This window comes from Hyaena hyaena, unplaced genomic scaffold (assembly GCF_003009895.1).
Source record: "Hyaena hyaena isolate Hyena2069 unplaced genomic scaffold, ASM300989v1 scaffold_270, whole genome shotgun sequence".
Taxonomy (NCBI): Eukaryota; Metazoa; Chordata; class Mammalia; order Carnivora; family Hyaenidae; genus Hyaena; species Hyaena hyaena.
The window spans coordinates 615,440-642,277 of record NW_024080901.1 but is presented as its reverse complement, the minus strand read 5'-3'; the positions used below and the strand labels follow the sequence as shown (position 1 = coordinate 642,277).

At 40.0% G+C, this 26,838-nt stretch overlaps 1 protein-coding gene across 1 annotated transcript in view; it reads right to left on the bottom strand.

The window, feature by feature from the left end:
* The window catches only part of IMPG1 (interphotoreceptor matrix proteoglycan 1), a 170,071-nt gene that overhangs the window by 140,129 nt on the left and 3,104 nt on the right, over positions 1 to 26,838 (bottom strand). The window contains exons 2-3 of the mRNA XM_039245788.1: positions 12,314 to 12,408; positions 11,985 to 12,139 (exon numbers count right to left, since the gene is read on the bottom strand). Of these exons, the coding sequence (XP_039101719.1) occupies positions 11,985 to 12,139; positions 12,314 to 12,408 (250 nt within the window). The remainder of the gene's footprint in view (positions 1 to 11,984; positions 12,140 to 12,313; positions 12,409 to 26,838) is intronic.

The window sequence follows — 26,838 nt, the reverse complement described above, 5'->3', positions numbered from 1 at the left end:
ATCATCAAATCCTGCAACCTGCCTGTGCCTTTACCCTTTTGTCCTTCTTATGACAAGGGAGAGAATGTAGCTTTGCAAAGTGAGCCTTTCCACTTAAACTTAGTACCCTGTGTTGCTTTGCTGCTTAAGGGTTTCATTTCTGTGGTTTATTCACTCTCTTGTGAATCAATTTCTCCCTTTCTGTTAGATCACTCACACTAGCATACAAAATGTGCTAGCATCTTCTACCCTACAGAAAAGAAACAAATAAAACTTATCTTGATCCTTTTAAGCAATCACTTTATTTTTATATCCCTTTACAGTAAAAAAAATCTTTACTGTTCTCACTTCTTTACCTTTAATTATTTTTAAATTATGAAATAATAAAAACACAGAGAAAAGTTAGGGATTAATATAATACACGCCTATGAATGTACACAATTTATGTCCATCTGCATAAACTTTTAATGATTTTCTATTTTTGCTTTACGTTTTAAAGAAAAATGATATATCAGGATGCTGGGTGGCTCAGTTGGTTGAGTGACCTACTCTTGATTTCGACTCAGGTCATGAGTTCATGGTTCATGAGATCAATCCCTGTGTTGGGCTCTGCTCTGACAGCACAGAGCCTGCTTGGAATTCTTTCTCTCCCCATCTCTCTGTCCCTTCCCCATGCACACACACATTACCTCTCTCTCTCAAAATAAATATTTTTTTTTAAAAAGGAGAAATGTTATAGATATAATTGAAATCTTTTTCAAATGCTTTTTCTCTCATCTGCAATGGTAATCATTAACCAGGATTTGGGGCTCATAATGCCTATACATGTTTTTGTATACTACTGCACAAATATATATCCACAACTGAGAGTTAGACTTTATTCTCTACTGATGAATATCACATCAATTTCCACCCTTACCAACAGTGAGAGGTTCTTAATTCTTTATATTCATGACAACACTTGAATCAGCCTTTTTTTTTTTTAATGTTCAGTTATTTTTGAGAGATATAGAGAGAAAGAGTGTAAGTGGGGGAGGGGCAGAGAGAGAGGGAGACAGAATTCAAAGCAGGCTCCAGGCTCTGAACTGTCAGCACAGAGCCTGATGCGGGGTTTGAACCCCCGAGCTATGAGATCATGACCTCAGTAGAAGTCATGGCTTAACTGACTGAGCCACCCAGGAACCCCTGAATCAGCCTTTTTAATTTTGTCAAACTGGTGAGTTTGAATTGTTATTTCACTATGATTTCAATTTGCATTTACCTGATATCTAGTAAAGTAGGGCATTTTTATATTTTTATTGGGCATCGGTGTTTCTATGTTTTAATTGCCTATTTATCTTTTGCCCATTTGTGTTAACATCTTGAATGAATAGATGATCATTTCTCCACTGCTTTGTAATGCCACCTCTATCTTACACTATTTCTTGGATTTCTAAGCTGTTTCATTGGTTCAGTGTTTTATTTGTAGAATTGCACATCAAGAGCACAAGATTCTGGAGCACCTAGTGGCTCAGTTGGTTGAGCATCCTACTCTTGATTTCAGCTCAAGTCATGATCTCATGGTTGTGAGTTCAAGCCCCACATTGGGCTCTGTGCTGAGAGTCAGAGCCTGCTTGGAATTCTCTCTCTCTCTCCCTCTAAATAAATAAATAAACTTAAAAAAAAAAAAAGAGCACAAGATCCTCCTGTAGCTTCATAATAACTGTTAATCTCTGGTACAGCATTTCCTCCAGTATGTTCCTCAAAATATTTGAAGACATTTTTACTTCTTTGTTCTTTCATATGAACTTTAGGGATTTTATTCAAGATTATGAAACCCTGGGGAGATTTTCATGGGAATTTAGTTGGATGTATAGACAAAATTGGGCATAACTGAAATACTTATCTTGAGTCTTATCCCTAAACATGGTGTGTATCTCACTTCTCTCTATTTCAGTCTTATCAGGCTTCTTCCTCCACCACTCCATTGACTCTGGTTTGGTTTTCAAGATCATGAACAACTTGCAACTTGCCAAATCTAATAGTCACTTCTCTGTCCTTTTTTACTTGACTCTTTGGTGGCCTGAAGGCCTTTGCAGCAGCTTAGCCTCCCTGTAGTCCCAGTTTAGAAGTCATTTCCTCAGAAAGTTCTTTCCTCATTATTGTTTAAAAAGCCACACAGTGACTTATTTCATGCCACTTTAGTTAGAGCCTCTGCATAGTTTTTATCTCTATTTTATATGGCCTTTAGCAATCTCCTTGACTTACACTATTTCCCCTTGCTAATTATGTTTTCTTTGATTCCTTAAACACATCATGCTGTTTTTACACGGAGGCCTCATACTTCCTTTTCCTCTCTCTCTACAGCTCTCTTATCTTAAAGATATTTGCTTAACTTTCTTTTCCTCATAATCTAAGTCTCTATTCAACTGTCTATGAACTCCCATTCATCATCACACCAACCACTGTATTATCTTAAATGTTTGGCTTCTGGTTGACAATTACCTTGTTTATTAAAGTGTTTGCTTTTTTACAGTTAATATCTCTGTAACCTCCTACCTCCACATATGCTACAGTAGAGCAGTAACCATGTTAATTTATACACATTAATACCAGAACACCATCTGATACCAATTTGATGAATAAAATAAGTCACTCTATAGCCTAAGATATAAAATTCATAATTGTTTATGAAATCAAAGCACCATACCTATGAACTGACATTTAAAAAGGATATAGGTCTTAGATCTAGCAAAATAAATGATTATAGTTGGCATACAGTTTTGGTAAGTTAACAAATAATTGTTTCCTCTCATTTTTTTATTTTAATGTTTTATTTCTTTCTGAGAGAGAGAGACAGCGTGAGCAGGGGAGGGTCAGAGAGACAGGGAGACACAGAATCTGAAACAGGCTCCAGGCTCTGAGCTGGCTGTCAGCACAGAGCCTGACATAGGGCTCGAACCCAAGAACCGTGAGATCATGACCTGAGCCGAAGTCGGACGCTTAACTGACTGAGCCACCCAAGCACCCCAACAAATAATTGTTTAAAAGTATCATTTGGGAGCAGCTAGGTGACTCAGTCCATTGCGTTTCCAATTCTTGAATTCAACTCAGGTCATGATCCTAGGGACAAGGAATCGAGCCCTACGTCCAGCTCCACACTGAGTATGGAGCCTGCCTGATTCTCTCTTCTCTCTGTCCCCTCCTCCCCATCTCTCACAGGCATGCACATACTCTCTCTTAAAAAAATATCATTTGGATGATATAATTATAAATTGTTACATATAGATATTAAATAATTTCTAAGTAAAATATAATATGTGAATGCAAATATACACAAGTCTTATACCTACTATTTATAAAAATAATCAAGGAGATCAGAGAGAAACAAAATTAAGGTAAGAGATTAACCTGCAATAGAATTTTTATTTAAATTTCATGTAAAACGATTCAAAAACTTATTTCTAAACATTCTAACAGCCATGCCAATGAAAAACTTTAATCAGTTACATGATTCATGTTGTCCATGAGATGAAACAGGACAGTACATTAGGGTGCCTGGGTGGCTGTCAGTTAAGTGTATGAGTATTGATTTCTGCTCAGGTCATGATCTCACAGTTCATGAGTTTGAGCCTTGCATCAGGCTCCTGGCTGACAGTGTGGAGCCTGCTTGGGATTCTTTCTGCCCCTCCTCTGCTAGCTCTCAATCTCTCACTCCCTCAAAATAAATAATCTTTTTTTTTTTTTTTCTTAAAAAAGGACAGTACATTAGAAGAGGCCTGAATATTCTTGTAGCTAAGCCTGAAAAGACTTCTCTCGTGAGTTGTTATAAAATATTCTTCATCAATAATAGTTGTACAGCTAATAAAATGAGGTGTGCCATGAGCTCTTCTTTGTAATGTTCTTCAACATATGCTAAAGATATAATGGCCAAGGGAAGTCAAGTAAAATACTGCTATGAAATTAAACAATCACATGATCTGGTTCTTTAGCTTAACAGAGAGTCTAGCAAGAAGGTTGGATGCTAAATTCTTCAGGCTACACTCTGTAAATGTCATTTTAACAACTGATCATCTAATAGGTACTGGCCAGAGGAAAATCTGAAGTTCTACTCCCTGACATATACCTGAAGAGTAGGTGTTTTGTGAAATTATTGGACAAGTGTGGCCCATGTACAGCAACTATTGGTTGAGCTGGGAATAAGATTAACCTGCTTTTATGAAGTCCAAGTCCCTAACCAGGATACATGTAATAGAAAGTTGCCTCCAGAGAGGGAAAAGTCAAGATTCCTCGCACATAGCAGTCCCAGTTCTGCTCTGACACAGAATGAATGGGCACCCTGGCCCCACGGTTCTATACCACAGTTCATATCTATATGTTGTGATCCTATTTTCTGGATGTATTTTTTACTGTGAGTCTGGAGCCAAGCTACAGAGCAGATGCTTCTTCACAGACTCAGACTTAACCAGTTTCAGAGAACTTGGCTTTAATTAGTTCCGCAGGTCCCTGGACCCTGCCCAGGTGTCCCATCCTGGAGACAGGCCTTCCTCAGCATTGTGAACTGCTCCTGGTTTCTGCAGGCTTAGAAATCTCTGCCTCCTTTCCTCAAAGATTCCTTGAGCACACCTGACCACACCACTGGTTTCTCTAGCTACCGCTGCCTAACACTAGTTTGTTCATTCACTCAACAAATATTTATTATATTACTCAGGGTATCACATCTTGAGGCACATGTCGAATATGCTAATTTTGAGATTCCCATTAGATGACCAAGTTGTATTGTTTTACGCACAGTTGAATAGACAAGTATGAGGTTGTGAGGACAGGTCAAATAAGAGATTTGGTGTATATCTTTAAGCCATGAGGTTACTTAGGGATGAGAATAGACAGGTAGACAGAATATTACCGAAGTCCCATTTTAATTTGAGCAACATCAAGTGCTTGGCCTCAACAAGGCCCTGGTTGGCTTCTGCCTCTGTCAAGTACTTCTCTGCCCCAGTAGCCATTTTCCTGTCTAAAACAGGTCTCCAAAATCCTGGGAGATAAGTTACACTGGCTTCTATCCTAGGTTACTGCATTTATTTGCTTTATTTACCCAATTCAATTCTATATATTTGTTCCTTGATCTCCCTGTAATAGGAGTCTCCACGATCAGTTCCTATTAGGACTTTTAAAGCTAGAAATAAGACTCACCAGGAGTCCTGGGCTGTGAGTATCTTGAGTTTTGTACATTTTTAATCTCTCTTCCTATCATTTGATGCTAGGTAGAGAGCTCACTAATTGTTTTCCTATGATTAATGCTGGAAGAAATATCAGTATTTTAAGGCATGCGGTTCAAGTGACATTGACATTCATGTTTTGCTCTAACCTAGGGCACAAGTCCGTATAAAACAGTGTCTATTCTGCTTGCACCCAATAGGGAGTGAAAATATACCGTAGAGGCAAGTTGTTGAGTGTGGCAGAAGACACCAAAGGGAAATAGAAATAATTAGCAAAAGTAGTTATAACTTGAGCATTAAGCATTAACCATTAAGCAGTAACCATTAAGTATTAACAGTGTGGCAGACACTATTCTGTGTTTCTTTTGTCATTTAATCCAGCATTCTTCAACAGGGGAGGGGGGTGGGGAGGAGGGGGGTGTTATTGCCCCTTGGGGGCACTGTGGAAATTTGCAGAATTGCTTTTGTAGTTCATAATGATTTGTGATAGGGCCAGAGATATTAGACTTTCTGCAAGTCAACGGATTGTCCCTCATAATAAAGAATTGACTTTACTCAATTCTCACAGAAGTGTCCCTGATGTCCCATGGCCATTTCTATTTTTATAATTTTATAAATTTTTAAGCCTAGATCTTACTATTAGTTTTGCATTTAAACAGAAAGTAATCTGAATTTAAATAGTTCTAAGATACTGACATTTACAAGACTGAATCTATCAGGTAAATTAGGAGAAGATCAGAAGATTGTACTTTGTTTTCTTTGGAACCTTAGTGAGAGCCTTTTACTATTTTGGACATTACATCTGCCTGCAGTACATGGCTTATGGTTGTTATAGCTGCTGCATTAATGGTAATTCTGTGTATATGTGTTAGAATGGGGCAATTTATTATATCTTCTAGAATGATCATGTCAGAGCATTTTCTTATTGATTGATAGATATTATATTGCAAATAACCTTTCTCGTATTTCTTCGTTTTACTACAATTAGGCATTACATTAATTTAAAAAAGAATACCCCACGGGGCGCCTGGGTGGCTTAGTCGGTTAAGCGTCCGACTTTCGCTTAGGTCATGGTCTCGCGGTTCGTGGGTTCAAGCCCCGCGTTGGGCTCTGTGCTGACTGCCGGCTCAGAGCCTGGAGCCTGTTTCAGTCTGTGACTCCCTCTCTCTCTGACCCTCCCCTGCTCACGCTGTCTCTCTCTGTCTCTCTCCTAGAAATAAATAAAACATTAAAAAATAAATAAATAAATAAAAAAGAATACCCTGGTAGATATCATTACCTATGAATTTCATTTCAAGATTTTTAAGAGGATGTTACTAAATATTTGTAATACAGAGTGTTGGATTGAAAACTATCAGTTTATCCTCATGACAGCCCCACAAGGCAGAGGACTATAGTTTTCCCCATTTTCAAATAAGACAAAAAAGGCATAGATTATTTAAATAATTAGCCTTGGTCACATAGCTGGTAGACCAGAGGCCAACATTTGAACTTGACATTCTGGATCCCAGATCTATACACTCTTAAGCACTATTTTTCTGTTTCTTATCACAGGAAGTTAATAAAAATATCAGGTAAAAAGAAGGCAGAATTCTAGACAGGCCTTGAGAGGCAGGGAGTGTGTGCAGACCAGTGCGCAGTCTCCATGCAGAGTGAGGGACTTGCAGCAGGCCTGGTGAAAGTTACTGAGAGACCTGCTGGCTCAGTGAAGGCAAGATGGGCCTGCTGAGGCCCATTCTGAGTGACAGGGGTAGAGCTGGGTGGATTATCATGAATTCCAAGGGTACTGCTATGGACAACCAGGGTTCTATGATCTCCCCATCCCAGCAGGAAAAAAAAAAAAGATGGGACAAGCCACTGACAGTTTTGAACTCATGACATGTGCCCACTGGAATCAATATGATTCTCTGGCACATTCAATATTCACTTTTAGTAAGTATGTAGGATGGCTCTTTGTTGGACTCCAGGAAAGTTAAAGAAAAACTTGATCCAAGTTCCCTTACACATTCCTATGCACGCATTTAAAACTCAGACCAGCAAACAACCTTGATATTTTCTCAGTCTGAGTTTATCCACCGATTTTTTTTCATATGTTAATATCAATGGGCTGACTTTCTTCTTGGTTGGTTGAGAATTTTTCTTTGATTTAAAACTGACTGATTACTGAATCTTGAAAATCAAAAGAAGTTTCATGTGTAAACACAATTCTTTTTTTTTTTTTTAAGTGGGTCAAAAATACTCACTGTGGCCTTTGTTACTGAAGATTAGAAATGGTAGGTAAGAAAAATGTGCCTGTCTGGATTTATTTTGTGCAGGCAGGCCTCAACGGCCCTGTTTAAGTCTCCAGTTTTCCAGGAACTTCTTAAGATGGTGATGAGTAGGGTTCTAATGAGCAGAAACCTTCTTCCTCAACTACAGTTTTGACAGGTTGTCTCTAGCCAGAAGAGACTCTTATTGAGGTTAAATAGAAGAGATGCAGCATGCAGAGAAATCTGTAGATTAGTGTATTAAAATGTATCTGCCTCTTCTATTTTGAAATAACTGCTCATGGCAGTTCTTGGCCTATTTGTTGACAAATCACTCCAGACTAATTAGATAAGAGGCAGCTGTATGCACACTATAATTGGCTGCTCTTGCCCCAAAAACTTGATCAAAAACTTTTCCTTGACTCATTACTGTGAGCCCAGTGTTGCCATACATCTCCTCTTAATGCATTTGAACTTTGTGGGCCTATTAAAAAACAGAAAATACATACATATGCTAAGTGAAAACATCTTTATGTATCTGTAGGATAGGATTAAAAGAGGAAGAAATAGATAGCAGTGGATTTCAGATTGAGGCAGGTGCTAAGTTTATTGAGGCATTTTTGCCTACATAAAGAATACTAACAAGATGGGGCGCCTGGGTGGCTTAGTCGGTTAAGCGTCTGACTTTCGCTTAGGTCATGATCTCNTTACCAAGCTTTAATTTAATCTTTTAATTGTAGAGTAAATACAGAGAAGATCAATCACTAAAACAATTTGATATTTATTTTCACAGTAGCAAACTTTTTCATTTATCTATCTTTTACCATAATAAGCTTTCAGATAGAATATTTTACTTTGGGGCGCCTGGGTGGCTTAGTCGGTTAAGCGTCCGACTTCCGCTTAGGTCATGATCTCGCGGTTCGTGGGTTCGGGCCCCGCGTCGGGCACTGGGCTGACTGCCAGCTCAGAGCCTGGAGCCTGTTTCAGTCTGTGACTCCCTCTCTCTCTGACCCTCCCCTGCTCACGCTGTCTCTCTCTCTCTCCTAGAAATAAATAAAACATTAAAAAAAAAAGAATACTAACAAGGCATTTTGGTTACTTGTTTATAATATGTTTGGTCAGATGTTGTCCCTTGGCACCAGTACAAAGGCTGGCAAAGAATATTAACTATTATGCATGAGTGATAAACATTTAGCTTACTTTCATATGTGAAGAACTGAAACCCTTTTAAAACCTGTACCCAACATAGAGATGGCTTGTACTTTCTTGGATAATTCTGTTTATTTACTTACTTACTTACTTATTTATATATGTTTAATGCTTATTTATTTATTTTGAGAGACAACACGCAGGGGAGGGGCAGAGAAAGACTGGGAGAGAGAATCCCAAGCAGGCTCCGTGCTGTCAGCATAGAGCCTGGCATGGGGCTCAAACTCACAAACCTTGAAATTATGACCTGAGCTGAAACCAAGAGTCAGATGCTTAACCCATTGAGCCACCCAGTGTGCCTCTGTTTTGATAATTCTGAAAATAGCTATTTGGAACTTGGAAATCAGTTCTTTATAATACTGCATTTTTTAAAGTGTTTTGTTTTGTTTCGTTTTGTTTCTAGAGAGAGTGAGCATGTATACCTGCACAGGGGCGGGGGAAGGGAAGAGAAAGAGGGGCAAAAAGAGAGAATTCCAAGTGGCCTCCACACTTTTCAGCACAGAGACCTATGAGGGGCTCAAACTCACCAATCGTGAGATCATGACCCGAGCCGAAATTGAGAGACCGACACTTAACTGACTGAACACACAGATACCCCTATGTAATTCTTTTTCTTATAGTCTAACAACATCAGAGGTCAAGGGACTTTTTCTGTTAAGGGCCAAACAGTAAATAATTTAGGCTTCAGGGTGTCACAGTGTCCCTATCATAACCACTCAGGTAGTAGTGCAAAAGCAGCCATAGACAGTACCTAACACATGGGCATGGCTGTGTTCCAAAACATATTCTTTAGGGACACTGCAATTGAAATCTCATATAATTTTCATGCTACAAAATATTATTTTTTCTTTCCATTTTTCCATCTATTTAAAACTGTAGAAACCATTTTTAGCTCACTAGTTGTACAACAGGTGGCAAGCCATGTCTGACCCCTGAGCAGCAGTTTCCAGACCCACAATAAGGATAGAATGGCAGTACTTCCAACATTACAGAATGTAACCAAATATACTTTAAATTACTTGAGACATGGGGCACCTGGGTGGCTTAGTCGGTTAAGCGTCCGACTTTCGCTTAGGTCATGATCTCGCGGTTAGTGGGTTCGAGCCCCGTGTCGGGCTCTGTGCTGACTGCCAGCTCAGAGCCTGGAGCCTATTTCAGAGTCTGTATCTCCCTCTCTCTCTGATCCTCCCCTGCTCACGCTGTCTCTCTCTCTCTCTCTCCTAGAAATAAATAAAAAATATTTTAAAAAAATACTTGAGACACTTGGCATTTGTACATGAAAAAACATTTTACCTTTTAACCGTCTATGTCAGGGACACATCTGTTACAAAACGATCTAAGTCAAGTTGGGTGTGCATTATCAATGGATGGATATGTTTTTATAGGTAGATGCGACAGCCGTTATTATTGATTATTTGTTGTAGGTGAAGGAGGGCTATACATCTCCCATTTCCATATCCAACAGGTAGGTTACAGGGAAAGCATATCTTACATCAGATTCTGCATATATAAAAACTGTAAGGACACAAGTCTAAACCAGATTGACTCCATAATAGGCTTTAAGTTTCCCCTCTAAACTAGAAGGCCTACGTTTCAGTTTCCCTGAAACTAACAGGCAGCTACACATTGCCCAAGGCCAAAGAAACTGCCCACCACTTCACTCCACCACACTACCTTGGCAACGCCCAATCGAGAAAGGCCAGCAACTATAGATAAATCTCAACTGCCTAATGTAAAAGTTAACCCATTAGTCGCCGAACAAGAATCTAGGCTCGCTCTATGGTTGGTTGAATTTAAGGGTACCCTGAATGTTGTAATTGGATCCTGCCAAAAGTAACAGATACTCTGGATAACATGTATGGTTAAACCCGCTGTAAATAATGTTGGATAATTATAATTGGATCACTGTTTCCATGCCACAATTTCTGTAACTCCCCCATCACAAACCCCATAAAAACCCTACTCTGCCTTTGTTCGGGGCTCTCAGCACGGATCCACTGCATTGGTGAGGTCTGGGAGCCCAAGCTCGAGCCCGTAATAAAGCCCTTTGCCTTTGCATGCGTGACTCGGTCCCCCCGGTGGTCTCTGGTCGTTGAGGATACTGCGATCTGGGTATAACAAAAACATCACTTAGTAAGTGGCACAAATGTAGTTATCACCCTGTCCTTGCTATCTCAATGCAATGCCATTTTCAGTCACCTAATACCCTTCAGGAAAGGGACACTGCAAAAAGAAATTCCTAAATTCCTAGATAACCATCAGGTGACAGAATTCTGTTAATGGCAAAATGCAGGACATAAGAGAACACTCGGCCAAGAATGTCACTTCAAGAGTGAGCCATGGGGTGATCATATTTATACACTCCTAACAGCCGAGGTACACATGGTATTTCTAGCAAATCTGTATGTCTTGAATGCCTCTCTTTTCACCAACGAAAAGTCATTTCTAATATCTCTTTTGCTAATTAACAAACCCTCTAATGCTGATAGGAATAGTTAAAAATACTTGTAGTGGCTTCTTCTGGAATATGGGCTTGTGACTAGCACCACTCAAATACTAACCATCTATCCATGGAGTGAGCCTGAACAGGGACCATTAAATACAAGTTAACAATTAGTTACAGACTAAAACTAACACGCAAACACACCACAATTTCTATGCTTAAGTATTTAAATAGTAAATTACAGGCAATACAATATTCTTCTAGGAGACTACCACCGCAAAATCAGTGATTCCTTCGTTAGCAGTCTATCCTCTGAAAACTGAGAATAGCGACTCTTTCCAAACATAGTTTGTATGGTTGTCCATTGGAAGGGGCAAGGAAAATTCTGGGTAGGAGCGAGGGCAGCAGTTTTAAGGAAGTGGAACTGCGAAATCTTTGAGGACGCGGACTTCTGGAAGCAGAAACCTACGCGACTTCGGGTCAGATGGCGGTACGAGAGGACCGTGAACTGATCTCCTCCCATGAACACCTCCATGTACAGCTACGTACAGAACAACTTCCTTTGAAAAAACCCTAAAAACTGAGCAACTGCTATGCACTGGGTGAGAGACCGTCACAACCAAGCAGGTAGGAGAAGCCTGGACGCAATCTCCCGGTAAACCTCACCCCATCCCTTGAGGCTACAGAGTTGGGAATAAAAATCCTGGAGCTTCTTTCTCTCTGAGGAGCAAAGGGTCTGAACCCTACATTGTAAATCTCCAGCTTTTAGGACTTGCAGCTGAAAGACGCCCCCACCCTTACCGCCAAACATCTAGCTTTAAAAATCAGCGGGGCTCCTTCTGTGCAGCAGACCCAGAGGCTATGATGAACTGGGAAACGCTCCTAAGTGGCCTGCGTGCTCAGACTCACCCGCTCCTGAGCCCCGCTCGGCCGCCGACGGAAGGGTGCGGGCCTCGTGCAGCGGAGGCCTGTCCTGGGAGTGTCCCGAGCGCCAGGCGTCTCTTTTGACCCACACTTGGGGGCCTGCTGGGGTGCTCTCCGGGACGGAGACTGGTAGGTGCCGACTTCACCCGGGCCCCCAGGCCTTGCTCCCCAGGCCGATGCGTCCTTCTTTCTTTCCGGCTGGGTTCTATCCTCCTGCCCGCCCTTTGCCGTATTCCGGAGCGCCGGGATCTCCCAGAGGGGAGAGTTCACACGCGCCGGGTGTCCCGGTTTTACGTCTAGTGCTTTGCCTTTACGTCTGCTCTCTTAGTTTTAGCGGCTGCCGCCAGGGGGCGCCTCTACATAGCCCGACGGCGGTGACCAGCGGGGCTTGCTCCTGGGTCTCCCCCGACTGTAACCAATGGACCGAATGTCAGGCGGACTAACCTTCTCGCTGTTCTCGCTGTAGGGGTTTTGCTATCTGTCTCTCAACGGGGTAGAAGACGGTTTTACACCTCTTTTTCTGACCCTGAAACGCTAGGGAGGTGTGGGAAGGAAGGAAGGGAGGAAGGGAGGAAGGGAGGAAGGAAGGAAGGAAGGGAGGAAGGAAGGAAGGAAGGAAGGAAGGAAGGAAGGAAGGAAGGAAGGAAGGAAGGAAGGAAGGAAGGAAATGTGGAAGCTTTGTAAAGTGGAGAAGAGACAGTGGATGAAAATAACAACAAAAAGTATTCTTGCTGAATCCTGTCACAACAAACCGGATTCTGATGAAATTGTGGGTGATTTTTTTTTTCTTTCTGTATTTTTAAAGTGTTTCCCCCTGCAGTATCGCATTAATTAGATTGTTACCAGATTATTACCCTTCTTAATTAATTATTTCTCTATAACCACATCCTTACAATTTTATTTTTTAAATTATGCAACATGTGAAACAGCCAAAAATAGAGTGGACTTCTGCTAATCTTTCAGCAATGCCCTAACCACATTGCCTCACTCCTATATTATTTTGAAGAAAATCTCATACATTCTTTCATCTATAAATATTAGTGTTTGTATCTCTAGAAGGTAAGGACTCGTTTAAAAAAATGACCATTGATTTCTGGGATGCTCAGTTGGTTTACGCTTGGGACTTCCACTCAGGTCATGATCTTGCTGTTGCGGATCATGCAGCATCGGGCTCTGTGTCAGCTGTCAAGCTCAGAGCCTGGAGCGGGTTGAGATTCTGTGCCCCTCTCTCTCTGCCCCTCCCCAGCTCACACTGTCTCTCTCTCAAAAATAAATAAACATTGAAAAATTAAAAAAAATAACTATAATCCCAATGTCACGCCAAAAAAATTGACAGTAATTCTACATCATCAAACATGCAGTGTTTATATTTCTAATTATGTGAAAAGATCCAAAAATTCTAAGTGGTTGGTATACATTTGAGTCTTTTCTAATCTGTAACTTCTCTCCTTTTTTCTTTTCTCTCTCTTCCTTGTAACTTACTGTGAGAAGAAACTTTCATATTTCTAGTTTTCCCATAATCTGTTGATTTCTGATTATTTTTGATTAAATTTTTTTTTAACATTTATTTATTATTGAGAAACAGAGAGAGACAGATCATGAGCAAGGGAGGGGCACAGAGAGAGGGAGACACAGAACCTGAAGCAGACTCCAGGCTCTGAGCTGTCAGCACAGAGCCAGATGCGGGGCTGGAACCCACAAGCCGTGAGATCATGACCTGAGCTGAAGCCGGACGCTTAACCGACTGAGCCACCCAGGTGCCCTAGATTATATTTGATTTTGAGAATTTATCTTTATTTCTAAATATTTTTATTATATTTCATTATGTATTCATTGTATTTCATGTTGAAGTTTGTTTATTTATTTATTTAATATTTAAATATATAGAAGTATAGAAAGAAATATTTTAGTTCCTCTTCCACTCTGAGAGTAGCTCTGCCACTACATCGCTTTCAGTTTTTGAGATAGTGCTCTTGAGGTCTCTTCTTGGGAATGAAACTATCCCAACATATACCAACCCTTTTTCTTCCCCTCCATCAATTCATTAAACCAGTGGTTATTAGCAGGATAGTACTGTCCCCAAGGGCTGTTCTGGTTTAGTCGTCAAATGGTTGAGGGGGTGGAGGAAGCTAATGGACACAGCAGGCAGGGTCTGAAAGGTTAGATGGCTTACAGTATGTGACACTGTCCTTCACACAGTGAAGAATTGTCCCATGTATTGCACTGCTCTTGAATGTTAACCTCAAATTCATGTACGTGAAAAGTTGTTCATAATTCTGTGACACTGGATCTCAGTTGTTTTACCTATAACCACGAAGGAAATTTTTCCATGGTTTTTATCATACATTGAATTTCCTACAAATACAGTCACTGGGTAAATTGAGGGAAGGTGGCAATCTATTTGTTTGGATTTTTCCATTTGAGAAAACTACTAGTAGCTTTAACACTCGTGGATTTTGGACATCAGCACAACACAGTTGTATCATGTGCTTTTTTGCTGTTGCCTCCACCAGGATACTCTTAAGTAGAAATATATGATTACTTTATTATGTCTTCTCATTCAAGGTAGTGCCTTCCCAGCTTCAATATGAGGATGCTCTTGTAGCCTGCCCAGGCAGTTATATTGTAAAGCAGTATGATTCTATTATAATTTTTGTATCTCCTACTTCTCACAGTTGGGGCTTTCTATGAATTATTTTGAAATAATATGCGTAGGTAGGTTATATTATCTATGGATTTTATTTTAGCATGATATGGTGGGACTACAAAATATTTGTTACTAAAGTGAGGATTGGGCCTGATGAGATTGAACTGCACAGATTTAGGCTGGTGGTGAGAGTCAAGGCCGCACTGACCAGTCAGGGATCACTGAATATGCAAAACATTTTTTAAAAATGTTTATTTTGAGGGGGGTGCAGAGAGAGAAAGAGAGAGGGAAAGACAGAATCCCAAGAGGCTCCACGCCCAGCATGGAGTCTGATGCTGGGCTTCATCAGAGATGATGAGATCGCCACCACAAGATCACAACCTGAGCAATGTTGAGTCCAACCAACTGAACCACCCAGGTGGCCTGAATACGTGAAACATTCTAACAGTGGAATTTGCATAATAATGGCGGACACTTTAGATAGTGCTTGCTTAATATGCTGGAAATCCTTCTTTACAAATGCTTTATCTAAATCAACTTCTTCAATGCTCATTATAGCGCCCGGAAGTAAAGGGAGCCATTATTCTTCCCTTCTCATAAATGAAAAAACAAGGGACCTAGAGGTGAGGTAATTCACCCTAGGTCACATAACTAATAAGTGCCAGAGCTAGTATTCAAACCCTGGCAATGAGGCTACAAAGTCTGTTTCTTAACTACTGCATTTGATTGCTTTTCTTTTGAAGCACAAGTCACTGAGTACAAAGGAAGGAAAATCAAACATATTGGCAGAATATATACAGGTAGTAGATTTTAAGGGAAAATGAATATGCAATTTTGCCGTTTAGAGACTAGTTGAGCTGAGTTGGTGGCAGGGTGCGAAGTTAACCATTAAAGTGCATACTAGCTCCTTGGAGATAGCTCAAAAAATATTTGTTGGTGAATGAAGTACTTTATAGGATTGTCTGTAGATACCTTAGAGTAGTGGAAAATAAAATTATGGAAGTGTATCAAAGTTAATGAAGAAAGTAAGACAAAATTTGGGCATCTGTTCTAATTTTTGTTAAGTGCAGCACCCCAGAAGTGTGTCTGGTATCTTTATCATATGCATCTTTACTGTAAGCATTTTCATGGCATGACTAATTGTCATAAGGTCATTTTGCTATAAAAGATGAAATCATGAAAAATAAAAGAGGGTCATTGAATCAAAAAGGCATCCTAAAATGTGAAAAATAAGTAACAAAATTAAAAAGCTTTATTGAGAAATTTTAAAAATTTAATACATTTAAAATCATGTAGATTCATGGCAATGCCATATGAATAACTGATTTTATTTTGTGACTTTACCAAAGCACTTGTCTTCAAGGTTTTTTGTTCATAATATTATACTTTTTTTTGTCTCCTTATTGGCTGGCTGGTTTTCTTTCTTTCTTTCTGAAAATTTCTTCCTTTGCTAAGAGTAATATCATTTTCCAAATACTATGATGCATATTTTTAACTGAGCCTTTTATACTGTTGTGAAAGCCTTCTATGCTGTTATTTGTTCTTGGCATCTTGTCACAGGTCCTTTGATAGATGTTCCAAAGTTCTGGGTGAAATGTGGGTTCAAAACTGCATCCCTGTTCAAATGGACCTAGGCCTAATAGGGCTAAGATTTATATAAAATACAAATGAGAATATTGCTTCAATGGAAAAAGGAAACCAAACTGTCAACCAATTGTTGAAACCATCAAACTGTCAAACCAATCTGTCAACCAGTCATTTATTCTTTCATGGTGAAATTGTCTTATAGCCAATTAATTATGCAGAGAAAATGTTTGCGTGAAAGTATTGCAGTGAAAATGGTTTTGACAAAGAAGCTTACTGCAAAACTAGCTAGAACCAGTAAGAATTCCAAGTAGAAGTTGCTTAATTTGCTTACTCAGGATCACAGAATTTTAACTACAAATGTTAATTAGGATGCATCTGGTGCAAATATCCATCTTGACAATATCTGACTGGGGCTAGAATAGAAGGGGGATAGATTTTTAAATAAATTGACAGAATTCACATTATAAAATGAACTATATACATCATAGTAAAGAGTTAACATAAATATGGAAACAGATTTACTCGAATCTCTCCTGAACGAGGAGTTGGCAGAGCGGCTGTGGAGAAACAGCTGCAGTAACCATGTTCTGGTCTAATTGGGAGTCCTCTCTGGTTTGCTCCTTGATCATCTGCATTGTCCTTCACAAGTTTGGGTCACATGCCAGCCCTGTCTGAATGACCATTTCCCTTTGCCTGCTTCTGTCTACACCTGGCCAGTGTTTCAAAGTTCAGAGTTTAATTATACATTTTTATCACTGGCATAAAGGAGGAACTTCAGGCAGTTTATCCCCTTCATTTTCCTTGTGTTTTCAATCAATGCATTTGTAGGTCAGCAAATCTGCTTAATACCTTGGTCAGCTTTGGTTGCAGTACGAATACAGTACAAATAGAAGATTTTGACATTTGGCCATGTCATTGAGTATCTATTTTTAAGCCACAGAATAGAAAAGAAAGATGAGAGAGACTATTCTCAATTCTTTCAATGGTGATACATTAAAAAATAATGTTTTAGATACAAAAGAGAGGCATTAATTTATTACATACATTAAATAACTTAGGAGAACATTAGAGTTTAATTATCTCATGGAATTTATTGAGAGCAGCTCTAAAAGTCTACCCTTGGCCAACAATTTTCACTGAGCTGCTCACTAAATAGCCATATTAGATGTTGCTCCATTCCATAGTTATTATGGAATTAATTTTAGAACTGTACCATTGGGTCCATTTGAACAGCACTCCATCTCTCAGTCTTATGGCTGACATGGACTTGTTTCTTAGTACTTGATTTGCCAACTCAACTACTTTAATGTCATTTTTAGTTAACTTCCTGCTCCTGACAGTTGGCTTCATTTTTTATTGCCAGTAAAACTATTTGCCATTTAAGGTTAATAATGAGTAGTGATCTTAGTCTTTAACATGTCTCGGAACCCTCTATGACTGTACTAAAACTTGTGGGGAACTCATACCAAGTGTGGCTCTGACCTAGGGTTGGTCTTATCTAGAAGGGTCTTCTGGATGCAATCAAAACCTATGACTGTAAGTTATTTCCCATAAAAAAATGACACTTTCGCTTACTTCTAGAAAATTTTTTCTTTATAGTTTTTATGAATCCCTTCTGTGAAATGTTCTCTTTACATGAATTGTACCCTTCATTCTCACAAAATATTGTGAAGGAGAAAATAACAACTCCTTTTTAAAGAAAACGATACCAAATCTTCACGGCTAAGTCATTTTTTTGTAGACCTTCAAGCTTCCTATATAATTTGTCATCTTATCTTGTCAACTCTACCTTTACAGTGATTTTCAATTTTATCCCTTCATTTCTATTCTCCCTGCAACTGCCCTAGAATAGCACCTCATTAACTCTCTTACCTGGAGGACTTAAACAGCTCCCTCTCTGGCTTCCCAGCTCTGTTTCCTGTCTTCCATTCTTTTTACAGTCTCTCACTAGAGATACTTTTTTCCAATACAGAATTTATCATGCCACTTTACTGCTCAGACTCCCCTTCCCTACCCCTCACCCCGCCCCACCCCCAGGTTTGACGATAGAACAGTTTTTGAAACTTTGGTGTGTGACTCACGGCCTTCACCAATCTGTCCAAACCTACTTTTCTAGTCTTTCTTGCACATCATATCTTCAGGCATTTTCTACCACAGTAGAAGCACACTCCTACTGTTTCTAGAACAAGTCCTCTGACTTGCAGGCTTTGTATGTCCCTGCAGTTTCTCTTGCCCTCTAAGCCTTCCCTTCTCATTCTTACATCTCTGCCTACGCAGACCACCCATCTCTCAGTATCTAACCAATACTTTGAAAACTTTGTGGACTCTTACTGAGCCCTTCATAGCCCTTCAGAATTTATCCTTTTCATGACATTTACTACCTTTATTGACCCTTTATTGTAGTCCTTTGTGCGCTTTCCTATCCCTTCAATCCCTTCATTAGAATGCTAATAGAATCCTAACCCTTGGTTAACAGCAATGTCTTCGACCTTTAAAAGTCCTCTAGCCCTTAAAACAGTTCTTTGTATATATCAAGTAAGTGCTCAGGAAACATTGGTTGAGTTTGAAAAGCATCCTCTTTTAAAATGCACATATGCTTGGAAATGTTTAGAGAAAAACCACTTGAGCATTCACACTGCTGGTTAGTGGTTCTCCACTGGGGGTTCCTAAGAATCTGTGAAAATGGCAAATGTGGCCCTTGAGCTACTTTGAATATTTTAATAGGCCTAATGGGAATCATACCTTTATCTTATAATGAGGCTGGGAGGCTAACTAAAATATCATTTCTTTATTTTTGTTTGTAATTATATTAACTCTGTAAAAATAGTATTAATTTCTTAGTCTAGGAATGTTTGGTAGCAAGTAATAGGATATACTCAAATTAGTATAAGGAAAAGGGGAAGCTTAATATGATATAGGGCTATTTTATACAAGCCACAGTAGGAAGTACAGCTAGGTTTCATAAAGGCTTGAAACCAGAGAGAGAGAAATTACTGAAAATGAAGACAGCAGTCTTATGAATTCTTCCCCGGGGGGGCCTCAGGTATTCCCTCTGCTCCTTGTTGACATCAGTTCCATCTTCCTCTCTGCAGACTGGGTACTTAGGTTCTACTAACACACAGCTGTTACAGTGTCCAAACCTATTTTAAAACACTTCAGTGAAGATAGTATGTGTGTATTTCTGTCTCTATCTGTACTCACACACATGTATATAGTGTATACATACAGCTACATAAGCATAGCTGCTATTTGCCTGAGGGATCATTAATTTAATTTCAAGTACTCAATCAGGCACTCCTCCCAGAGACTTGGCAACATACACTAGTCAGCATTTGAAGGAACTTAACCAGAAATCCACACTCCAAAGACAGCTCCTACAAGCTGCAAACATATTTACCTCAGCTGAGCTCTAGACAGTTCTAAAATTAGCACAAAGGGCATGAGAAAGGACTTTGAGTTAGTTAAATGTGTGATGTTTAAGATACAGGGATTGGCTAGAAATATTGTATATGCAAGTCTTCTTTATATGATCGGGTATAATATTCTATTTTGGGACAGACATTTCTTGTCTCAGAACTCCATTTGGCTCTGTTCCTGAGTTCTGTTGTCCAGTTGTGGTAAGAAGTTTAGCTCAGTCCCAATGCTAAAATATTGCCTCTGCATTCAGTGAAAGATCCTAATAGTCAATTTGTTTTAGGCCAGTTTGCAATGAGAATGTATCACCATAACTCCAATATTGATCTTGTCTCAGCCTTGTACAGAAGGCTTCTACATGGTTTCTGTTAGGACATAAGGTTTTTATATGTATAGAAGCATATAGGCCCTTAGATTCCAGATAACTGGAATCTCTCAATTTTCTTTCCAGTTTCTCTGGAAAGAGAATTGATTGGGTCATTTTGGGTAAGGAGTCCTGGCCCAATCAACAGTGACCAAAGAGATCTATGAGTTGTGTAGTAATCAGCAGTGCTAAAGAAAGACTCTCACCAGAAGCTGTGGGTGTGCACTCTCTGAAAAGGAGGCCTGGGCTGGGTTGTGGGTAAAGGGTAGATTTCATAGAAAGAGGTATTGACCACGTAAGTTCTTTGAGACCTCATGTTGATCAGTTTCAAAACTATATGTGTCTTTGATCCAGTAAAGGATATAAAATTCTTTAAAAATTCAGCAGACTTAAAAAAACGTTTGATTAATTAATTAATTTTGAGAGCGGGGAGAGAGAGAGACAGAGAGGGGAGACAGAGAGACATACAAGCTAGGGAGGGGTAGAGAGAGACGAGGAGACAGAGAATCACAAGCAGTCTCCACAATGTCAGCATGGAGCTGGCCGTGGAGCTCAAACTCACCAATATGAAACCATGGACTGAGTCGAAGTCAACAGTTGGCCACTTAACTGACTAAGCCACCCAGGCGCCCCTCAGCAGACATTTTTAATTTAAGTTAAATTTTACAGATAGCAGGGTTGATTGGTAAAATAAAAGGATTCTTAGTAGGCAATAGTTTTTTTTTTATTATTAATAGCTTTTAATAGCTGTTAATGGATGAATTTTCCAGTGGGATGGAGACTGCTCCTTAGAAGAAGACACTCCATGGAAGGTAGGGAAATCAACCACTTGCTGGGACAGGGGGCTCAGGTGGCATAGAAAGGAGAACGATAAGAAAAAGAATGAGCAGGACCTAGCTGACAGACTATTTTCATATTTATATGTAAGGCCAGCTCGTCTGCTTACAAGGGAAACAGCAAATAATGCCCAGTTAAGTTTTTTCTCTTTATGGAGAAGGACTCTGACATGGAGTGTGGTTGTGACAAAGTCATTCAACAGAGCAAGTATTTGTTGTGCAAAATCTGTTTTGATTAGACTAGCAAGGCTGTTTCTATGGGCCATCTGCTGGGACATATAGTTTTGTTAGTCAGAAGCCTTATTTAGCTTGCATCTTTGAAAAAGGGGTTGCTAGGTAAATTAATAGATTAAACAAGGGAAATGTTATGTTGATTGAGAGTGAAGGCCTTCAGCTGAAACATTTGCATTCAGACAATGGATGCACTAATTATAAATATGTTATCAGTTAAAGTGCTGTCACAGCTCCCCTTCCCCGTGACAGTGGTTTCATTGCTTTGTCCTGGAATGTTTTGAAATGCAGTTTTTTTAAAGAAAAGTTTTGTTCCTCAAAATTTCCATTAAGTTAAATGACCTTTTTTTTCTTCCAATTATAATGAACCGCTGAGGTTTTATTGTATTCAAAAACCTTGAATCCAGCTATTAGCAGTTTCAGGGAATCCTTAAGGTGGTTATAGGGGAGGGAGAAGGGAGGCTAAGGGAGGAATATGATCGGAGAAGATAGGATTCAGTGGGCAGAGAGGGAGAGATTAGGGCCCGAGGTCCTTGGGTGGGGGAAAACACCTGTTTTGAAACAATGGTGGGAGTGTCTGACCATAGCAAACTCTCGCAGAGGTATGGCTCCCTTTAAGAACAGGACAGACCCCACCTACTCCCCTTCAGGTTTCCAAATCTGGAATTTGACAAAAGACCTAGGTTTGGCCTTAGGCCACCCCTCACACAATGGAAAGCCCATCCTGAATGGACAGCCCACCACCTAGAGCTATCAAGCCAAAAAGGATAGAACCTGAAGGAACATGGGGGAAAGGAGGGGGAAGGCTGACCAGAACCTTATAAAATAAGGACCCTCCCTATAGTCCTCAGGCATTCACTTTCAAATGTCCCCTCTCTGTAAAGAGAGCTTTCCTTCTATTCTTACTTCCTAATCTTATCCTCTAATAAACTTTGGCCTGCTGCTTGTTTTGTGTCTAACTCTTCATTCTTCAAAGCGGCCAGACAATGAACTCCGGGTATTGTGATAAAAAATCCTGCAACAGTAAGGAGTGAAAAACCTTGCAAAGGGAGCTCAAAGGTGGGGGGGTGGGGGGGGTGGAGATAGAATGGTGGAGAAGAGGAAAAGGAAAATTAGAAAAGATAATGAGCAGAGAGTAGAGTAAAGAAATGCAAGGAAGAAAGAACTGTGAGGTAAGAAGAAGGGAGAGGAAGCCAGGGTAGACCTAGAAGAAAGGGTTCGTTGAAAATTATTGGCTCTTAATATTTTTTTAGCCATCTGGAAAGTAAGTTGAAATAGAAGTAGCAGTGACCTCAGAAGAATTATCTTTCAAACTTAGATCTCTTTTACTATGGTAGGGAGTATCAGAATGGTACTGGAAGACCGGTAGCTGCATAAGGGGTCCCTTTGCTCTGTCTTTCCAGCTAACTGACCATATTTACTAATTGGCCATGTCTACTCAGACCAAAGGCCTCAGCACAGACCTCTATTAATCAGGCTTCCTGTAGGCAATGATGTAGGAAACAAAGGCAGAAGGAAATAGATAGAATTAAATTTCCTTATAACCTGCAGCCCATTGGCAAATACTTGAGGCAGCAGAGTAAAAGGTTTCTCCAGGACCTCCCTACTGTCTAGATGCTAACGCTTTGCTAGAGGGAAAAACAACCTTGGCTTGACAATAGCTAGGACTCCAATATGCTCTGAGTCTTCTTTAGCATATGAAAATCTCATTGAAAACTTCCCCTGGACTTTACCTCCCCCAACTCCCAACTCCCAAATATATAACCAGTCTCTCCACAGGGTCCAGGCCAGCTCTTCCTACCCATGGCTCTTGTCCCTGTGCTTTAATAAAGTCACCTTTTTTTTTTAAATTTATTTCTAGGAGAGAGTGAGACAGCATGAGCAGGGGAGGGTCAGAGAGAGAGGGAGTCACAGACTGAAACAGGCTCCAGGCTCTGAGCTGGCAGTCAGCACAGAGCCCGACGCGGGGCTCAAACCCACGAACCGCGAGATCATGACCTAAGCGAAAGTCGGACGCTTAACCGACTAAGCCACCCAGGCGCCCCTAAAGTCACCTTTTTGAATGAAAGACTCTTCAAGAATTTTTTCTTCATCATCCGCTCCAGACCCCCATGAATCCTGCACCAAGGCCTCCAAACCTCGTCAGGCAAGGTGACTGATACTGGCTGATTTAGAATGTGAAGGAAATGATAGGACTTTGGGTAAAGATTACACCTTTGGGATCTGTCTCTTCTTATACCATTCCATCTTTCACTCTGCTGCTTTTTTCTTTCTGTCTCTGACTTTGTCTGTCTCTCTCTTTCTTAAACAGACACACACACACACACACACACACACACACACACGACCCCCAGAGTAGAAAATTGCTTTAAAAGAGGATTGCTTGGGTTGCCTGGGTGGCTCAGTGGGTTGAGTGTCAGACTTCAGCTCAGGTCATGAACCCACGGCTTGTGAGTTTGAGCCAGAGCCTGGAGCCTGCTTCGGATTCTCTCTCTCTCTCTCTCTCTCTCTCTCTCTCCTCCTCCTCCTCCCCTGTTCATGCTCTGTCTCTCAAAAACAAATAAACATTAAAAAAAGAGAGAGGGGATGATGTGCTTAATGGGAGTATGGGATCCTTATAGCTCTACAATTTATACAACATTATGAAAAAATACCTAAGACTCAAACAGGGACATTGCCACATCTTTGCACTTCTTGGTGGTTGTAACAAATACCAGATGTTATTTTCCTCTTAAGGAACTTTGGTTTGAGAGTCCATGGCAGAATTGATGCTACTTTTTTTCTTTTTCTAACCCGGGTCTGTCTGGGGCAGTGCCTCGCATTAAACTGAGGACCAGTTGGAAGGTGACTTCTCTTAGCCTGTTGAGATTGATTTCTGGTTCAAAGTTTCCCAGGGAAATTTCCACTCTTGAAGAGGTTATTTGGAAGCAAGAAATTAATGAAAACCTTTCTTGGGTCTTTTTTTGTTTTTTGTTTTTTGTTTTTTTTTTTTTGGTAGCTCTGAGAGTCCAGACTTTGGTGGATTGGGGCTATATTAGTGGCTCCTTTTAAATCTACTGTACATTTCGCACTTTACCAAGTAGTACCTGGACTCTGGGACCCATTATGCTAATGGATGCTTATTTTCTTGCCTCACTTCCCTGTCAAAGATTTTCCCTGAAGCTGGCTTCATTATAATTTTAAAAATACCATCTGTCTGTCTAAGAGTCTTTCCCCTCTCTTTTGGACAGATTTGTATCTGATTTCTTTCACACAGTTCTATTGAACTTCTCCCGGTGCAGAGAGTAGCCAGTGTACAGCTTCTGTCCAAAGTCATCTTTTTTCTTATACTCTTGCGGTGCAACTGTTGGGGGAGTTTGTCACTATTAACCTTGGGCTTTGGTAGCAGCGATTAAGCTTCTTTATTGGTTTATCCAGCACGACACCAGCATAATTTACATCACATCCTCATCTATGCACAGTTCATTGCTTTCACCCCTATATCTGTAGCATAGCTTATGAGGTTTTTTTCCCTCACAGTACCTGAGAGAGATGTCCTTGTGTCCTTTGTCTTGCTCTTGTATGTTTTTCTACCTGTGGTATTCTTCTTTACTCATGCGTTACATGCACTGCAATGACCTGTGTATTGTGTTGGTTCTAGCCAATGCTCACAAAGGCCCAGATGTATTGTTTAATTGCCTTTTCAGCTATTAACATTTTTGGTAGTGACATCTTGGAAATGAAACATAAGAAAAATGTGGCCATTTTCTGGGTGACCACTTTTATGCTGGTTTTCTTTGGCTACTTCCTATGAAGATTTCCCCTTGCCTGTAGTCTTTGAAAAATACACTTTACTTCCTTCTAATGATTTCAGTTATTCCCATATCCTTCATTCTCTAATCTTTCCTAGAATTTTTAATATGCATATAAAGTATGTTTTTATGGGGTGTTTTGTTTTATTTTTAAAGACAAAAATCTCATATATTAGCTTTTGTTTTATCCTCTTACTTTGCCCTTTCATTATTCTGCTTTTAGGACTTAGAATGTTTATATCCCAATGACTTATAGATAAACCCATTTCTTTTCATGCTTTAAACAAGGCAAAGCCAATGCTGCTGATATTCACGGGTGGATGGCTGTCTGGCGGTCGTAACATAGAGTGCGAATCACTCATTCACTTACCAAATTCTTTTAGAGTAATTTCTATATCCTTGCAATTGTTGTAGACCATAAAAGCCACAAAGTTCATAAATAAGGCTTCCCTGATTATACGCCTGCATTGCAGGAAAGAGAGAGCTCACTAGCCAGAGGTTGGAGCCCATCATACCCAGTTCCTTAACATGAAAACATGACAGACTTTTCTTTGGTACATTTAGTAGCCTGTACTGCCTCCAAGATTTGCTTTATGGTTAGCAGGGGAGAGGCTGTCTTGATGACCCTTGGGTAGGGAAGATGATGTGACATGATGCTCATCAAAGATTGAGCAAGGTGGATCTTGTAGTACTACCTTGGTTCAAAAGGCTCTTTGAAAGCATTTGATGGCAACATTGGAAAAAGTTCATAGTATTTGTCTGATGGGATATTTAGGTTCTGTAAAAAGGGTAGTGCATGTGTCAAGGGGAGTAAGACCTGAAATCTCCTTGTCAGTAGGAATCTTTAGTTTTAGAAGATATGATAAGAGGTTCTGTTATTAGAAGGGTGGTGGTGGGGATTCGATTTCTCATCACGTGGCAGTAGGTGCTAGATGTATGAAGGTGAGCACAACTTATGGCCCCGCCTCAGAATCTTTACATCAAGGACAAAATGTAAAATTATAAAAGTTAATTGCTTTGTACCCTTGAAAAGTGATACATTAATCTTGGACAATTTTTAAATTGCTTACTGTCAAATTTAGTGGCCTTTACTTGGTTATCTTTATCTTATTGAATGTAGTACAAACATCTGCTATCATAGAATGTTTTATGCTGGAGGCCGAGCCGGCTCCAGCAGGTCCAGGGGTCCCTGAAGGATGGACGGTGTCGGCGAGTGAGAGAGTTAGAGAGCCCCGAGATCCTTTCTGATCACCTGGCAGGCATCTCTGTCCTGCTGGTTTTGGTGTCTTTATTTACAGGTTAAATGATAACATGACATCAGAAAAAGGAATTTTTACAATGGATAACTCTTTGTGATAAGATGCTTTGGAAAGTGTACAGAAGCAGGTTTTACAGAAATATTCTTGCAGAACTATTGCAATTATAGTGAGGTTAAGTAAATCTTATAACTAGAGAATTAGGGTACTCTTAGTAAAAGACAGGATACATATTTGTTCTAAGTTAATAACGCTAAGGTTACGTCATAGGTTAAGTGTATAGATGGGCTAAGAGTCATTCTGTCTGACTCTCAAATGTATGTTTTTGAGTTGGTTAATAAGTTGTTTGTGGAAACCTATTTGATGCTGAATGTGTGAACACCATGGAGGCCCTAAATGTGTCAGCCTTTTGTTTGTGGGTAATGCTTTAGCTCCTCTTATCTATCCTCATCCCAGCCACCTGTAAGGGAGGGTGTTTGCAGAAAGTAGGCCTTGGGGAAGGGACTGCCATAGTCACCAACTAGAAGAAGGTGTAAGTATTGACTTAAGTTCTGCCCTTATCTGTACCTTAACTCTAAATTAGGCTCTTTGTCTCAGGGCCAGGCTCAGTTGTAATTCTTGTGTTCTTAACCCCCTAAGTCTTGGATCTGCAAGGCCCTTAGGAAGAGCCTTTTGACAATCATCCATAGAGCTTTCATCTAAAATCTCTCTTG